This window comes from Medicago sativa, chromosome 5 (genome assembly GCF_051527215.1).
Source record: "Medicago sativa cultivar Bolivia chromosome 5, Bolivia_mono, whole genome shotgun sequence".
NCBI lineage: Eukaryota > Viridiplantae > Streptophyta > Magnoliopsida > Fabales > Fabaceae > Medicago > Medicago sativa.
Genome location: NC_140753.1, coordinates 2370682 through 2389503, shown reverse-complemented (window position 1 = coordinate 2389503; position 18822 = coordinate 2370682). Strand labels below are relative to the sequence as shown.

General features: G+C 33.7%; 3 protein-coding genes across 3 annotated transcripts; 1 reads left to right on the top strand and 2 right to left on the bottom strand.

Annotated features, from left to right (window-relative positions):
- Window positions 1–4344: 4344 nt before the first annotated feature.
- LOC146919083 (uncharacterized) lies at window positions 4345–5409 on the bottom strand. The gene is made up of 2 exons (XM_085710558.1): window positions 4784–5409; window positions 4345–4681 (listed from the first exon to the last, which is right to left on the bottom strand). Exons 1-2 carry the CDS (start codon window positions 5407–5409, stop codon window positions 4345–4347), a joined length of 963 nt encoding a protein of 320 aa, XP_085566684.1.
- A 1812-nt stretch (window positions 5410–7221) lies between these two features.
- LOC146919082 (uncharacterized) lies at window positions 7222–11570 on the top strand. The gene is made up of 9 exons (XM_085712338.1): window positions 7222–8347; window positions 8440–8667; window positions 8913–9172; window positions 9259–9435; window positions 9542–9799; window positions 9887–10129; window positions 10414–10600; window positions 10691–10816; window positions 10908–11570. Exons 1-9 carry the CDS (start codon window positions 7331–7333, stop codon window positions 11442–11444), a joined length of 3033 nt encoding a protein of 1010 aa, XP_085568464.1. The 5' UTR covers window positions 7222–7330; the 3' UTR covers window positions 11445–11570.
- Window positions 11571–13994: 2424 nt separating this feature from the next.
- LOC146919081 (protein FAR1-RELATED SEQUENCE 5-like) lies at window positions 13995–17423 on the bottom strand. The gene is made up of 2 exons (XM_085712337.1): window positions 16009–17423; window positions 13995–15574 (listed from the first exon to the last, which is right to left on the bottom strand). Exons 1-2 carry the CDS (start codon window positions 16889–16891, stop codon window positions 14055–14057), a joined length of 2403 nt encoding a protein of 800 aa, XP_085568463.1. The 5' UTR covers window positions 16892–17423; the 3' UTR covers window positions 13995–14054.
- Window positions 17424–18822: the final 1399 nt, after the last annotated feature.

Below are 18822 nucleotides of genomic sequence, written 5' to 3'. Positions count from 1 at the left end.
CAAAGTATCAATCTATATATAAAAGTTGCCCCAAGCAAACAATTTCGCCCTAATTTTTCAGAAGCCCTAATGTTTATAATTACTGTTTTACCCTATTCCAAACTTTAATTATGAAAAATAAAAAGAAAAATTTGGCTTTTCATCTTTTTGCGCTACAAACATGGTTGTTTCCGCTAAACCCTAATTGTTTTACCCTAATCCAAATTTTAATTATGAAAAACAAAAAGAAAAAGAGTTGTTTTCATCTGTTTCCCCTACCAATATCTATATATAAAAGTTGCCCCAAGCAAACAATTTCGCCCTAATTTTTCAGAAACCCTAATGTTTATCAATCTATATATAAAAGTTGCCCCAAGCAAACAATTTCGCCCTAATTTTTCAGAAGCCCTAATGTTTATAATTACTGTTTTACCCTATTCCAAACTTTAATTATGAAAAATAAAAAGAAAAATTTGGCTTTTCATCTTTTTGCGCTACAAACATGGTTGTTTCCGCTAAACCCTGATTGTTTTACCCTAATCCAAATTTTAATTATGAAAAACAAAAAGAAAAAGAGTTGTTTTCATCTGTTTCCCCTACCAATATCTATATATAAAAGTTGCCCCAAGCAAACAATTTCGCCCTAATTTTTCAGAAACCCTAATGTTTATAATTACTGTTTTACCCTATTCCAAACTTTAATTATGAAAAATAAAAAGAAAAATTTGGCTTTTCATCTTTTTGCGCTACAAACATGGTTGTTTCCGCTAAACCCTGATTGTTTTACCCTAATCCAAATTTTAATTATGAAAAACAAAAAGAAAAAGAGTTGTTTTCATCTGTTTCCCCTACCAATATCTATATATAAAAGTTGCCCCAAGCAAACAATTTCGCCCTAATTTTTCAGAAACCCTAATGTTTATCAATCTATATATAAAAGTTGCCCCAAGCAAACAATTTCGCCCTAATTTTTCAGAAGCCCTAATGTTTATAATTACTGTTTTACCCTATTCCAAACTTTAATTATGAAAAATAAAAAGAAAAATTTGGCTTTTCATCTTTTTGCGCTACAAACATGGTTGTTTCCGCTAAACCCTAATTGTTTTACCCTAATCCAAATTTTAATTATGAAAAACAAAAAGAAAAAGAGTTGTTTTCATCTGTTTCCCCTACCAATATCTATATATAAAAGTTGCCCCAAGCAAACAATTTCGCCCTAATTTTTCAGAAACCCTAATGTTTATCAATCTATATATAAAAGTTGCCCCAAGCAAACAATTTCGCCCTAATTTTTCAGAAGCCCTAATGTTTATAATTACTGTTTTACCCTATTCCAAACTTTAATTATGAAAAATAAAAAGAAAAATTTGGCTTTTCATCTTTTTGCGCTACAAACATGGTTGTTTCCGCTAAACCCTAACTGTTTTACCCTAATCCAAATTTTAATTATGAAAAACAAAAAGAAAAAGAGTTGTTTTCATCTGTTTCCCCTACCAATATGCCGCACATTTCTTCCAAAACCACAAACAGATAAACCACACAAATAGCAAACAAATAAACAGATAAACATGAGAAATAAACCACGGAAATATCTCAAATTGTTGTTTTGGCTCAAAGTTGTTTCCTATCACACATAAAGCCGCAAATCAAACAAAAGACTTGCTTCCTATATTGTTTCCAACCCTAACAAAAATTCGTTCTCCTTTTCTTGACCTATGGCTGGAAGAAACATGGAAACTCTCCTCTCCTATCACTGCCTAACTGGTATTATTTTTGCTATTTTATGTAACTATTTTTTGCTGATGTTTATATTATTTTTGTTTCCTTGCAATTTATGCATAACCAATATTTCACTCTCCTTCATTGACAGGTCCTCTATTGACAAACCCAATTTCAGATTATGACAAGGCAATCAATAAGCTACAACTCAAATACAGAACATACATCGTCGACTATGACCTCGAAACTGTGAGTATACTTTCCTTTTCGTTCAACTATCATTTTCCTTGAATTGTATAATGTTCTTTGCTTATAATTAAACTGTTGTACTTCTGTGTTTTTGGTCTCTTATTTAATTTTCGTGTGCGCTATCCCTGTTACATATATAAGTATATGTAACTGTAATTTTAGTCACCTCAAATACACTATTTGTTGTTTTTGCTTCAATTGATACCTATATAAAAACTTTTTTTTTTTGTATAGGCTAATATATACCATTTTGCTTTTAAACTTTCATTTTTGGTTTTGTTTCATGCAAAACTTGACCCTCTTAAAATTAATCTTTGCAATATTTCTGTGGTGTCTATTTTGGCAGCTGTTGTTCTTGAGATCATCATGACCGAATTCATAGTGTTCTTCACTTATTATGTTTGCTCATTATTTGCTTATTATTTGTTTGTTTGCACTTCTATATAATGTTCTATTTTCCGATTTTCCTTATTATTTTTGTGCTTCCTTACATATATATATATGTCTTTTTGCGCTACAAACATGGTTGTTTCCGCTAAACCCTAACTGTTTTACCCTAATCCAAATTTTAATTATGAAAAACAAAAAGAAAAAGAGTTGTTTTCATCTGTTTCCCCTACCAATATGCCGCACATTTCTTCCAAAACCACAAACAGATAAACCACACAAATAGCAAACAAATAAACAGATAAACATGAGAAATAAACCACGGAAATATCTCAAATTGTTGTTTTGGCTCAAAGTTGTTTCCTATCACACATAAAGCCGCAAATCAAACAAAAGACTTGCTTCCTATATTGTTTCCAACCCTAACAAAAATCCGTTCTCCTTTTCTTGACCTATGGCTGGAAGAAACATGGAAACTCTCCTCTCCTATCACTGCCTAACTGGTATTATTTTTGCTATTTTATGTAACTATTTTTTGTTGATGTTTATATTATTTTTGTTTCCTTGCAATTTATGCATAACCAATATTTCACTCTCCTTCATTGACAGGTCCTCTATTGACAAACCCAATTTCAGATTATGACAAGGCAATCAATAAGCTACAACTCAAATACAGAACATACATCGTCGACTATGACCTCGAAACTGTGAGTATACTTTCCTTTTCGTTCAACTATCATTTTCCTTGAATTGTATAATGTTCTTTGCTTATAATTAAACTGTTGTACTTCTGTGTTTTTGGTCTCTTATTTAATTTTCGTGTGCGCTATCCCTGTTACATATATAAGTATATGTAACTGTAATTTTAGTCACCTCAAATACACTATTTGTTGTTTTTGCTTCAATTGATACCTATATAAAAACTTTTTTTTTTGTATAGGCTAATATATACCATTTTGCTTTTAAACTTTCATTTTTGGTTTTGTTTCATGCAAAACTTGACCCTCTTAAAATTAATCTTTGCAATATTTCTGTGGTGTCTATTTTGGCAGCTGTTGTTCTTGAGATCATCATGACCGAATTCATAGTGTTCTTCACTTATTATGTTTGCTCATTATTTGCTTATTATTTGTTTGTTTGCACTTCTATATAATGTTCTATTTTCCGATTTTCCTTATTATTTTTGTGCTTCCTTACATATATATATATGTCTTCCTAATTTAAGACGACCATCTGCCAAGCAAACAAAAAGAAAACAATTTCGCCCTATAAGTATATGTAACTGTAATTTTAGTCACCTCAAATACACTATTTGTTGTTTTTGTTTTAATGGATACCTATATAAAAACTTTTTTTTTTGGTCATTATACCATTTTGTTTTTAGACTTTCATTTTTGGTTTTGTTTCATGCAAAACTTGACCATCTAATTCATAATGTTCTTCACTTATTATTTTTGCTCATTATTTGCTTATTATTTGATTGTTTACCCTTGACCCTCTAATTCATAGTGTTCTCCGCAGGGTCAGTCTTTGAAAAATGTTGGTGTCTATCTACCGTCTCCTGTTTTTTCACATGGACAATTGTACGTCGCAGTATCGAGGGTTACTTCGAGGGATGGTTTAAAGATGTTGATCAATGACGAGGACGGTCAGGATACTGATGTGACATCAAATGTGGTCTACAAAGAAGTTTTCCGTAATGTGTAGCACTTGGTTTTGTAGTAATGTTTTTATTGCATTTGGGTACTATTTTTATGTTGACAGACGTTGGATTTTCTTTTTTCAATAAACTATGTCATTAAATTTATATGTCATGTTACCGTAACAGGGTTGATGTCGTGGAGATTGTTTAATATGGTGCATTACAAAGGTTTCTGACAATTTATTTTATAAATTAAATTATATTATTTTTTGGTTTCAAGTAAAATGATCCCTTTCACATTTGCGCTATATTTTATTTTTGTATGACCCGTGCGGAAGCACGGGTCAATGGTCTAGTAAAAACTAAATTTAAAGCCGAAGTGACAAATCAAGCCCACACGAATCATAATCGAAGGACTCTTCTTCAGCTTTGAACTTCGACAGATCAATATCATCCTTGCTGGTAGTAGCATTCACAATATTTTTATTGTTTATGATTGCGTTTGAACTTGTAGCAACATTTTTAGAAGAATCTCCCCATTTAAAAATAGCACCAATTTTATTATTTGTGTCATCTTCGATCCTTGAAGTAGTTCCACCACCAATACCTAGAATTCCAGCCCCATTATAGCTACTCTCCATATTTCTCAAACTAACAAGAGGAAGAGAAGGGTTTAATATCTCTTGCAAACACAAAGCACCATTACTATAGCCAAAAGGACCAAAACCATTTGGGATAATCCTAGGGTTTTTATTATCTATGATTGAGTTTGAACTTGAAACAACATTTTTGGAAGAATCTCCGCACTTTAGAATGCCACAAATTTTATTATTTGTGCTATCTTCAATCCTTGAAGTAGTTCCACCACCAATACCTAGAATCCCAACTCCACTGTTATTATTACTACCCTCCATATTTCTCAAACTAACAAGAGAAGGGTTTAACATCTCTTGCAAACCCAAAGCACCATTACTATACCCAAAAGAGCCAAAACTATGTGAGGTAATCCTAGGGCTAATGTAAGATGGTTTTTGAATCATAGATTCCATTCTAACGCCGAGTTCCCGATAATAAGGGGATCTAAAAAAGCTATTTGGGTAACTAAAATAAGGGTTAAAGTGAGGTTGTTCTAAACCTAGATCATACCTTAGTTTACGTTGCTTTTTCAATGCACGTTCCGCCTTATGAGCATTTTGGTGTCCTCCTAACGCCTGTGAAGTAGAAAATTTTCTCTTGCAAAATAAGCATGAAAAAGACCTTGAGTCCAAATTCTTCTCGTCGTTGTTTTTCTCACTTTTTTCTTCCTTGTTCTTAAAAAAGCCGTGCTTTGGCACCTTTGATCTGCGAATCGAATCGTCTTTTGATAGCTTCACAGAATCGATAGGCTTGTTGGAATCCAAGTTTGAAGATGGATCTTGTTCGATCTTCTTCATGTTCCCAGCTTTCTTTGTGTGGGAAGAATCACCTTGATCTTGTGCAGTGGCAAAGATGCTAGAGGCTCTAGATGCCATAGAATTAATGATAGTAAACTATAACTTATGTTAGAAAACAGGGTTGTAGTTTTCTGATTTGAATAAAAGAGAAGCTTATAAGAAGGGTTATTTTGATGGTTTTTTTTTGTTGCTTGTATTGGGAAAATTATGAGATATAGTTGTGTTTCTCTAAACTTTTCATGACTCTATATATAGAGAAAAATTGTAATGCAAAACATATTTCTAAAACATATATTTAAATAAAAAACAAATTATAAAAATATTTTAAACAGAAATATAAATTATAAATTCTAATGATATCTTAACTATGTCTTCTTTTCTGGTAGTGTTAACTATGTCTTCTTTGAAGAAATCTCAACGATGTTTAAATTTAAAATATTTAAATTTAAATTTAAAATCTTCAAAAAAGATGTTTAGACATTTTATTCTCTTATCTTAAAAATATTTGATGCAAATATCTTTATGAATAAGGAAAAGATATATCTCATGCATATTTTGATGTTTATTTGAATCATATTTATAATAGTTTTTTTTCAATAATAATATTTTTTTTTGAGAGATTTTCAATAATAATTATAATAGCTTGGGATTGAAAATAGTTATATAAGCTTCGGATTGAAAATATGAAACGATGAGAGGAAGGATATTTCACCGTATTAATTTGAGCAAGAATATATTTGCCTTCCTAAAATGATTTAAACTGTAAACTATATACAAAGAGAGATACTAGTATATTGCGTCGGGAGTGGTTATGGTGCATAAGCAAAACTTATGCACCATGCATAAGCCTAAACCGGATCCGGCCCACTAAACCAAGCCCAAGCGAAAATTGCTTTCTACACCACTGAAATTGCTTTCTTCACCTAAGAGCAAAACAAAACCAAATTGCAACGGAAACGTTTATAACATTCTCGCCTGTAACAACCTCGCCATCGCCTGTAACAGTTTCCGGCACCGGCGTTCACCAACTTCATCACCGTCGTCCTTTTCCACCGTCAAAATCACCGTCGTAGTTCACAATAATCATCACCGTCGTCGTTTTCTGCCGATTTCGTCATCATCGTTCGCATTTCCAACTTTCTTCACCATAACCGCCACCGTAACCGTCTTTCACGATAATCATCACCACCGCATTTCATCATCGTCAACATCACCTTCGTGCAAGCATTCTCAACTTCACGCAAGCATCTTCTTCATCATTACGGTTGTTTGAAACTGAACTTTAAAACTCAACAAAACTCAACAAAACTCATCAAAAATGAGGTTTAAACAGGTTTGAACTTATCTTGTGCTTTGAAATAATTACAATTATGTAACTGCATCTGTGTAACCATTTTTGTTTAGTTGGAAAGTAACTGCATCTGTGTAACCCTAAATTGACATTCTAATTTTGAATTGGGGAAAATGAAGTCAAATTAATGGTTTCAGAGTGATTAAATGTGCTTATTACAGAATGTTTTGTTTAAAAATTATGCCAAAACCATTTGCCTGTGTAAATGGTTTCTGCGAGTTTCATTATGAAACCATTTTGCTGTGGAAATGGTTTCAAAGTGTTAAGTTGGTTCAATTATAGTGTTGTTGTTGTTTGTTTGTTCATGATGTAAATTGATCATGTACATCTTGTTCATGATATAAGTTGGTTCAATTATAGTATTGTTGTTGTACTTTGTAAGCACTTGTGCTGAGCAAATGGTTTTGGTAAACTCTGAAAAATATGCTAAAACCATTGTGCTGAGCAAATGGTTTTGGTGAGTTGTACTCCAAAACCATTGGCTGTATTTAATGGTTTTATTTGATCATCCAGGTGGAAAAAACTACAGAGCAAGGTACATTGCCATCATTCAGTTTAGGACTTACACAAATGGAGGAGGAGGATGAAAAGAATATCAATGACTCGTCATCTGCTGGTGATACAAATAAGGATCATAAAAAAAGAGAGGCTAAGGGCAAAAAGAAGAAGCATAAACCAATAGAGGCTAAGGAGCATAAAAAAAGAGAGGCTAAGGGCAAAGAAAATAAGGAGCACATAACCAGGAGTAAAAAAAGGAAACAAGAGAATGAAGAACAATTGGAGGATGAACAAGAGAGGCTAAGGGCAAAGAAAAAGGTCACTGGTTCATCATCTGGTGGTGATAAACATAAGGAGCAGAAAGAAGATGCTAGAAGTAAGGAAAAGAGGAATAAGAAAAGGAAACAACAAAATGATGGTGAAGATTCTGATGAAGGAAGTTTGAATGAGGAAAATGCAAAGCACAGACTGAGGCACAAGCTGAGTATACCTAAGGTATATGAAATTATGAATTCAATATATCGAAAGAGAAACAAAACAGAGATCATTGAGGTTTTGAATAAGTCTGGCTTTGGTGGAATGTTGCATATCTGCAACTGGAAAAGAATCCACACTTTCTTTGTGGATTGGGTTGTTAAAAACTTTGACAAAGATAACATGTGGATTGTATTAGGCAAGAATGAGGTACTTCCATTGAAAGAGGAAGATGTACATAGGGTGTATGAGCTTCCAGTGGCAGGGAAGAAGATTAACGTGGATCTATGTTCTGAGGAAGCAATAAAGAAATTAAGGAAAGAATTAGGTCTGACTGGAACTTATTCGGCTTCTGTGAGGGTGACAGAATTGGAGAGAATACTGAAGACACTCGAGAAACCAAATGTGTGGGTGAAAGGTGCAATCTGTTATATCATTCACAATATTTTGTGCCCCACTAATAGTAGCTTTGTATCTCTCCAATATGCACACATATTTGAAGATCCAGCTGGGGTATCTTCTTATAACTGGTGCTCCCATGTTCTTGAATATATGAAAGAAGGCCTGCAAAATCCGGAAGTTGCAAATCCATTAGCGGACTTCCACTTCCTAATGGTGATCATATTATATATTCTGTATATTTGTATTTTTTAAACAAATAAGTGTTAGATTTTTAAATTATGTATATGCATGATTTTATTGTGCAGATTAATTACATGGACAAAATGGGGAAGAGAAGTCCTTTTCTGACAGGACAATACAAGCGGCCATCACTTCGTGATTGGGATGTCATGGCGGCAAACCAAGAACTTCAGAAGGTCTATGACATTATGGGACTCGAGCATGGACTGACAGCCGGCGTAACCAGACTGCACAACACAATTGAAGGTCCCCTTGTATTGTGTTTTGATGCAGATACTTGCCCACTCTCTAAGGTGAGATAAAACTGTCAAAAGATGTATTACATGAATGGCATAATATTGTGTTTTTATGGTTTTCAAAATAATAATAGTACATATAAAACTGAAAATAATTAAACCAAACTTATTGTTTCAGTAATAATTCCATCATTTAAAACCATTTGAAAATGATTTTGGTTTCACAATTAAAGCTCAGAACCATTGAAACAGACATATGTTTTTCAAAATAGTAATAGTACATATACATAAAATTTTTGCAGGCACAGATGCATCTTAATCATTGTAGGTCTTGCATACAAATCTACACTAAAACTGCTGAAACCTTGGAAAGAAGAATAGCTGAGGCAAAAGTTGAAACTTCTGGGGAAAATGATGATGTTCCAAAAGATACAACCAACGACAGTCCAACTGAAGGTCAACCTGAACACGACAAGAATAACAGTTCAAGTCATGAAAAAAGTATGGAAGCACCTGATAGTGAAGAAAATAGAGGGGATGGAAGCACTGGAAGGGAAAAAAGGTGCTGCATCTAATTTTAAGTCTTAAGACGATTTAATGTTTGATATCTGCATAAGATTGACACATATAAGCAAATGTATAATTCAGTGAAGAAAATCATGACAAAGATGTATCAGATGAGATTGATGATGATGATGGAGAAAATGAGATTGATGCCAAAATCCTTGATGATTCAGTGAGGAACGCATGCAATATTTCCGTTACACAGGAAACAATCTTGAGGTTTCCAGAGTTTTTTGATGGGGGAGAAGCTTCAAATGCAGGGTAAGAAATGAATACAAATGATGTGTTTCAATGGTTCTTAATTTGTGATATGTACAACTATATGAACTAACTAATGCTTTTCTATATATGATGTGTTTGTCAATAGTAAATCAGTTAAGACAAAATCTGAGACAACATCTGAAGCAAGCAATGTGAATCAAGAAAGGGTGATGGAGGAGGAAAACCAGGAGAAGGACACGGAGCAGGAGAACCTGGAGAAAAACACATCAGTTAAGACAAAATCTGAAGCAAGCAATGTGAATCAAGAAAGGGTGATGGAGGAGGATAACCCAGAGAAGGACACGAAGCAGGAGAATGCAGAGGAGGATAAGAATTTGGAATTTTGTAATGACATTATTGTAAAGTAAGTATCGACCAATGTGACATTGCTTCATTAAATTCTGCAAAATATAAATTCTGGAAAGTAACAATTACGTAATTTATTTGACAGGGCAACTCCGTTAAGGTCAGTGTTAGCAGATGAGGTAATTGACTTGGACAATGACAAAAGTGTGAAGGCAAGGAAAAGAAAGACCAAGCATGACATATCTGGAAAAGCCCCTGAGCGTGAAAGAAGAGCTGTAAAGAAATCGAAATACCTTGAAAGCCCTTATGATGAAGCTGTCTACGAGTCAAAATGCAATAAGATGCAAAAGGACATATCAACATTTGCATGGAGCAATTCACTTGATGAGTAAGGAAAACCATTTTAAATATTTATTGGAATATTATATGAATTAGTACTTTGTTAGCACTTTGGTAAACTCTGAAAACTATGCTAAAACCATTGTGCTGTGTAAATGGTTTTGGTTAGTTGTCCTCCAAAACCATTGACTGTATTTAATGGTTTTATTTGATCATCCAGGTGATAATGATGATGATGAGTCAAACTGTTAATGCTTATTTGGCTATACTAGAGTTTCTAATATCATATAATATCGTATTAGTACAAACACTAAATGATTTATAATAATGTAGGGAGGAGTTTTTGTACTGCTCGGAAAACGGCGCTCATGCTTACGCTCTACAAAGAAGAGACTTGTGCACACTTAAAAAAGATGAATGGGTCAATTTCTTCGTTATAAATGCCTGGGTCAATTGCTTGAACTGGAATCAACAACCAGCTGACAAAATGACAAGACTGGTCACACCATTCATGAATTTTGTATGCATTACATTTCATGAATGTTAAAATTTTAAATACATAATGTTTAGTTCTTTTTGAAATTGATTTTGACTCATTTTATATAAACAGGTTGACTTGGAAAGACCTGATGCCCTGAATATAACAGAAAAGGTTGCATTTGAACGATTCATCGAAAAGCTGAAAAAGTTCAAATACATGGATTGGAAAACTATTGACCCTTCATGTCTAGAATATGTGAGACTACGTTCATTTTATTTTTGAAAGATTTCTACACATTAATTGTTTGAATTATATGATGTTGATTGTTTTTTTACTGATGAAATAGATAATGACACCAGCAATAATTGGAAATCCGGGTAGTCATTATGTATCCTTCGTAGTGAATCTCAAGAGCCAAAAGTTACAATTCCTGAACAGCTTGGCAGGAGATCCACTGCACATGAAGAATGGAGACCCAACTGTGTACAAAAGAATGTTTGATGTATGGCTGAAGGAGGTGGAAGCATTCGTGAAAGAATTGTATAAGAAAAGCAACATCACAATGCCTTTCCAGTTTAGCAAATTTAAATGGGAAACACCAAAGGTGCCTATTCAAACTGATAAAGACAGTTGTGGAGTGTTTTGCATGAAGTTTCTTGCTGAATGGGAGGATGGCAATCCAGAAATGGAATCTTTCAAAGGTTGGACCAAACTGAAAAAGCGTGGGGAGAATGGAAAGGTTACAAGAATTATGGATATGAGAATTGAAATCTGTTCAACAATATTAACTGACTCCAGCAATAGCAAAAGACAACATGTGGAGAAGGCAGCAACTTCAAACTACAAACAAGTGCTTGAAAAGCTAGCATCTCCGATTAAATAATGAATTAGTTTTAATGTTTTTTTTTGGAGTTTTAATGTTTTTTAAGGAGTTTGTACACAGATGTTGATGAATTTATATATTTCTGTCAAGTTTATGGAGTTTTAAATGATGAGACTATTACTGAAACCATATGTCTGTTTTAATGGTTTTGATAGCTTTAATTGTGAAACCAAAATCATTGTCAAAAGGTTTTAAATGATGGAATTATTACTGAAACAATAAGTTTGATTTAATTATTTTTGGTGTTATAGTGCAAACTTATAACATAGAAAAGAATTACTTAATACGAATTAATCAATCAGTAACCACTTTTTTATTTATTAAGCTTCATCATCTCTCTTTTGTTTCTTCCGTTGTAAAACAAATTTCTGCATTTGTCTAAGTAAAATTGTGGTTTAATGGTTTATAAAATAAAAGAATAATAAAAATTATTATTGACAAACAATTTTAAATAATGACCTTTACTGAAACCAATAGTACAGTTTAATGGTTTTGAAAGTATTCTATGTGAAACCAATATAACTGCCTAATGGTTTTGTAACTGCCTAATTAGAGACACATAAATTTCCACGCCCCACCAAGATAAATACGGGAAAAGGTATAATAACGGTTAGAATGGAAGAGTCAGAGTCATGGACAGTTGAAAAATGCAATTAATTTAAATAAAGGAGTTAACTATGGTTTTGTAGGGAAGTTGAAACTAAATGAAACTGCCTAGTATGGTTATTAAACTGCTTAGGATGGGAAGTTGAAACATAAGGATTAACATATTACTATATATAATGAGGTTGCTTTAGAGAATGTTTCAGAATTAGTACCATAATAAGGTCTTGTGTCACTTACATTTCCAAAACAAAAAATGTCAGACGTCACTACTGCAAATTCCGCTCCAGTTGCTGTAAACGGAGACATCGCAACGGCAACAAATCTTGCAAATGAAGTAAGAGAAATCATCGTAAACAACACATTTGAAGCAATCTATTCCGATGCCAATATTAGAAACCAATTATCCCAACTTTTAAGCCAAATCCGTCCACTAAGACACCTCCTCAATCCTGTTCATTCAGGATTAGTCTGTTCATGTCTTCAGTTGCAAAACATGTTCGCTGCAGGTTTACCAATCATTGAAACTGATACCCTAAATGCAAACATCGCAAGACAGGAACTTGCTGTGTTCGAACGACAATGGAAGGTGCTCAATGATGATTTTGTCGCTGCTGAAAAAGCAATGACAGAACTATCATTGCAAAAGCATGCCTCTGATACTCGAATCGAAGTATTGGAGAAGGCACTTGCAGAAGAAAAAGAAAAAGGGATATTGATCGGGACAGAATTTGAGGCATCAAGGGTTCATCACTCGCAGCTGGCAGGGAGGATTATGGCTGGAACTGAATTACACACAACGTTGCAGAATGCGGTTGAGCAATGGGAGCAGAAGTACAATCAACTTGTGGTATGGAGAGAGAAAGTGTTGGATTGCTGGACAAAAATCAGGGCGTTCTATGGATGAAGAAAAAAGTAATCTTAGTATTTATTAGTAATCATATTTATGTTTTCATAATATTTCTGTATAAGTATTTTTAATTTTGTTATGTTTGGATTTATAATGTTAGTATGGTTTGTAATGTTTGGAACTATAATATTAGTATGTTTTTCCAATAATGCCTACATTGTTTAAAAATGCCTTGTTTTATTATGACTTTGATATCAAATCCATTGAAAACAGCAACAAACACTATTAAGAACAAAAAAACCATTAGATATGATAAATTGAAACTACTGAAAAACTCTGAAAAACTATGCTAAAACCATTGGCTTGTGCATATGGTTTTGGTGAGTTGTACTCCAAAACCATTGGCCTGTGGAAATGGTTTTGGTGAGTAATAAGCTAAATTGCTATCAAATTATCCCTAACACTCATACTCCAACAGTTATTTTAAATGATTCAATCATTAGGTTAAAAAATCACAGTTGAATATTCACATTGAGTTAAAAACATCACAGATTGAATCAAATTAACCGATGTAATCAACTGATGTAAACAACTGAACTAAAATATCACATATTGCAATGATTCAATCATTGCAATGATTCAATCAAGTAAAATTCTTACTACAACAATAATTTGCAATGATTCAGTTTACTTCAGTTTTATAGCATCAGTTTTCAATTCAATGAGTGGTTTCAATTTCAAAAACATAGTAATATTGTCACCGCGCATTACATCAGAATTGACATCATTTAATATTAATTTTATCACTTGAATAGATTGAAGCAAATTGCAAAACTCAGTAATTTATCCACTTAACTCAGTAATTGAAAATCTTAACTAAACCATAATTATAGTTTAATGGTTTTGAAAGTGTACTATATGAAACCAAATTAACAGTCTAATGGTTTTGTACCAAAATATAGTAATAAATGCGTTAAAACCAAAAAATGTGAAAATGTATAGTTTCCAGAAGATAATATTCAAACCAATGCATAACAATCAAGAATTTGATATGAAATCTAGTACAAACTTATCACATATAACATAAGTGACCGCTTTTTTAGTTAAAGCATCATCATCTTTCCTAACTTATAACATAAAAAACAATCAGTGCCCGCTTAATTTGTTAAAGCCTCATCATCTTTCTTTTGCTTCTTCCGAGCTATAAGGAATTTCTGTCTTGCTCTAGCTTTTTCATAATCACTTTTAAGTCGCTTCTTTGACCTAATTGGATTTGGTCTTTCTTTGAACTTTGGTGCAGTCCCAACAGATGGTTCACAGACAGCAACTGCTTTTGAAGACTTAGAAGGCGTAACGGATGATCGATCTGTATGAATACCTTTAGAAATAAGAAACTCCTCTGCCTTTTTCCCTGCCTCAAGAACACCGTTGAGAAATATTTCAGATGCCTCCGCATCTGCGCAAACACGTGTAGAAAGCTGAACTGTAACAGCACAAATTTGTTGATATCGTTGCGCTTCAGTGGTGTCTTTAGTGCCAACATTCATGGTGGATTTCAGCTTATCGACAGACGGACGCACATCTCTAGTCCACCGCTTTAAAACATATTGTGCAGGTATAGTCTTCAAAAAATGATATTGCACATGACCACCTAAGACCTCCAAAATCTTGAAAACATGTCGACATAAGAAACCCCGGTTCTCAAACATACGACATGAACAAGTAAAACTTTTGCTCCCAATGTCGACTGTGACAACCCTTTCATCAAGTCGATTATGATCTTCAAACCTTGGGGAAAGGTTTTCTTCAAATTCTGCATCCAAAACATCAACATTCGAAACCCTCTCATTATCATTATCAACATCATCGTAATTATAATCAACCTTCTCAATTGTGAAAACTTTGAAGAACTTGTTCAATTCTGACCCTTTTGTTGTGTCCTCCTCATAATAGTATTTGAAGGAAAGGTCATACTGACTGTGAATAAATGAAAAGCAAGATGGTGTATACTTGTTTACTACGGACCGCATAAGCTGACTGTTGGGATAATTATTTTTTGTTCTAGTGTTTGCAGCCTTAAAGTCCAACTCAGCATGATTATCCCTCATTCTCTGAACCATAATGTTGAAATGACTAAAGAATCGAACAAGTGAATGGTCTGGCTGCAAAAATCCACGAAGAAAAGCATTGAAAGACTCACTTAACTGTGTCGTTTTCAAACCAGCTGTAAAATGTGACCTCACCCAAACTGAAGACCAATGCATACGATTTGAATGAGTTTGAACAAGCCACTTAAAGTCCGAAGTAGGCCTTCCATTAAAACAGTTTTTCATCATCTGATCCCAATTGTAGTCGAAATCTGATTCATCTTCGACATTTGAAACCAAATTAGTTAACTCATCGAAAAATGCACTGTTTGCACGAGAGCCGAGATTTTTCTTTGCATTCTCTCCCATGTGCCATGAGCAAAGACCATGAAAAACACCTTGAAAAACATTCGGAATTGACTTCAACAACGCACCAGCCTGGTCTGTGTATATGGTTTGAGGTTTCTTATTGGACATACACTTCAAAAAAGTTGTAAACAACCAATCAAAAGTAGCTGATGTCTCATCATACAGTAGCGCAGCACCAAATAACACACTCTTACGATGATTGTCAAAACCAAGAAAGGCAGCTGAAATGAACCAAATCAGAACAAAATACAACATATTTAAAAAATATAAAACCATTGTGCTGTGTAAATAGAAAAAGCTATTTATTTAACAACTGTAAAAAAACACCTATGATCTTTGCATAGCTGGACATAGCACAACTTCTCAAGCGAGATGTCTAAACTCGCAAACACAGACAGAGCTATTTATCATCGATAAAAAAACACATATGATCTTTCCATGGCTGTACAGAGCATAAATTCCAAGGCAAGATAGGATCACCCATAAACCAGAACATTAAATTCTAAACCTTCAATCAATATAAACATTCAATTCTAAACACACACAAGAGCCAAATTAACACACATATACCAGAACCTTCAATTCTAAACCAGAACATTCATTCAAATTTCAAGAATATAAGAATTAAAAACTGTGAGAAGTACAAAATACTAACCTAATGGCCGATATTTATTGTTTGTTCGGTAAGTTGTATCAAAACTGACAACATCACCAAATAGAGCATAATCTTGTTGCATAATTCCATCTGCCCAAAAAATACTGGCTATGTCTTCTGCAGCATCAACTTGGATATCATAGTAAAAACCTGGTTTCGAGAGAGCTTCATTTCTAAAGAATTCTTGAATAACAGTTGCTTCACCAGCCACCATCTCCTTTTGACGAGTTGTCATTAGATAGTTCTTTAAGTCCGAAAATCGAAAAGGAAGATTCTCCGTGCCTCCAACTCCTTGACCCATCACTTCATAAGATGTTCTCATCGACATTCCAGCTTTAGAATTTATTAAAGCAAGTTGTCCTTGAACTTCATTTACTTCTCGAAATGATCTCAAGTAGCACAAATGCTCTGGTTTATGTAATGGATGACAGTGATCAACTTCCCACTTATATATCTTATAGACATTCAACGCTTCATCCAACTTCAAATATATTCCAGCTTTACAACCAACCCTTTCCTCTGGTTTTTCTTTAGCTTTCTCATACTCAACAAGAACTGGACTGTCACATGTTGGCCTGTTTTTAGGATTAAGCAGACTTCCCTTCTTGAAACCTTCTTTGTTACAAACATAACGCAAATAATGTACCTTATCCGATTTCTTATTTTGTGAATTGTTCTTGGACTTCAACATACTCCTAACAGAGAATCCAGTGTTATATGCATAATTAAAATAAAAATCTTCAATCTCTTTTATAGATTTAAAGACCAAAGACTTCCATGATTCTTTATCACTAAATGAGTAACATTGAGAACTATCCGCATCAATAACTGAATTTTCAACCGTCAATTGTCCACTCTCAGATGAAGTTAATATCAAATCCATTGAAAACAGCAACAAACACTATTAAGAACAAAAAAACCATTAGATATGATAAATTGAAACTACTGAAAAACTCTAAAAAACTATGCTAAAACCATTGGCCTGTGGATATGGTTTTGGTGAGTTGTAATCCAAAACCATTGGCCTGTGGAAATGGTTTTGGTGAGTAATAAGCTAAATTGCTATCAAATTATCCCTAACACTCATACTCCAACAGTTATTTTAAATGATTCAATCATCAGTTTTATAGCATTGAGTTAAAAAATCACAGTTGAATATTCACATTGAGTTAAAAACATCACAGATTGAATCAAATTAACTGATGTAATCAACTGATGTAATCAACTGAACTAAAATATCACATATTGCAATGATTCAATCATTGCAATGATTCAATCAAGTAAAATTCTTACTACAACAATAATTTGCAATGATTCAGTTTACTTCAGTTTTATAGCATCACTTTTATATCATCAGTTTTCAATTCAATGATCCTTAACTTCAATTTTAAAGCATCAATTTTCAATTCAATGATTCAACAGTAATTTTATATAATCAACAATAATTTTCAACGATTCATATCACAGATTGCATCGAATTAACAGACTGAATCATATAAATGAATAACTCGCCGGAGAAATACGTCGGAGTGAATAACGTCGAAGGAAGGTGAGAAACACGTCGGAGAGAAATGTGAGAATCACGTCGGAGAAGAATCAAGTTGCAGCAGCGAGAAACGGTGAGAATCGAGGTGCCGGCGATGAATTTCTGAATCACACGAATCAAGATGAATCAAGATGAATTTCTGAATCGCACGAATCAAGGGTGAATCACGTCGGAGAGAAGGCTGAAAATAACGTTGGAGAAGCGAGCAAGGCTAAGAATCACGTCGGAACGGCAAGAAACGGTGAGAATCGTGATCGTGAACCGGCGCCGGCGACGGAAACGGTGAGAAAAGCGATCTTGTTAGGGACGAAACACTGTGGCATCTGAAGCTCAAGATTAGAACACGTGTGCAATATCGGACGGTTGTGATATGTTTGAGCTGAAGCACCAGATTATAACACCTGTCCTTGATCTAACGGTTCTGATTTGCTTATGCACCATGCATAAGGAAATCCTTATGCATAATAACTTTTGCCTATTGCGTCTGGTTAATTATTTAGTTAATCAAATCTTCCATAGCCAGCATATTGGATGAATGGTGTTAGTACATCGTAATTTTGATGTAATTCAAATGTGATTTCCATCCGATAAACAAGATTGAGAACTTGGAAATAATTTTGGCTTACCGATTTTTACAATCAATTAATTACCTCTCTTATCATATGCATTTGACAAGTAATAATACCAAATACAAGTTGGGGCCTGATGGTTTTTTTTATTTTTTTGAAAGAACATCACAGGACCTTCAAGTGTGCCTGGAATTTCTTGACTTCTTTAAGGGGATGTAGAGATGGCAACTTCAAATTATTTTCTTGTTTTTCATCTCACTGAGGTTAAGTTTAGAACTCTAGAGTAAGTGTCTATATATAAATTTATTCCCTTGTGTCCTAGTTGTTTTCTTTGCAAACTTCTTGTATTTTCAGTTTCTTATTCATATTCCATGTCAACAAGTGCTGTGGAAAAATAATGAATTAACACATCTGCCTAGCTTTCTTAGTGGAATCTGATGTGCTTGATTATATTTGCATTGCATGCCACCCGACCACATATCCCCAAAAATAATATGTTTGCAATGGCATTTTAGCAAACGAACGACAATTAACCACCGTCGAAGGTAAATGGTAATCTGAAGGTGTTTGAGAGCTATTAAAGAGTAATTTTAAAATAGTTATGTTGTACATTTCATCACTTAAAAGAAAAAAAAAAAATTAGTATAAATGATTCATGTTTGAATCCTGCTCAATTTTGACAATCTATAAAACAATTGA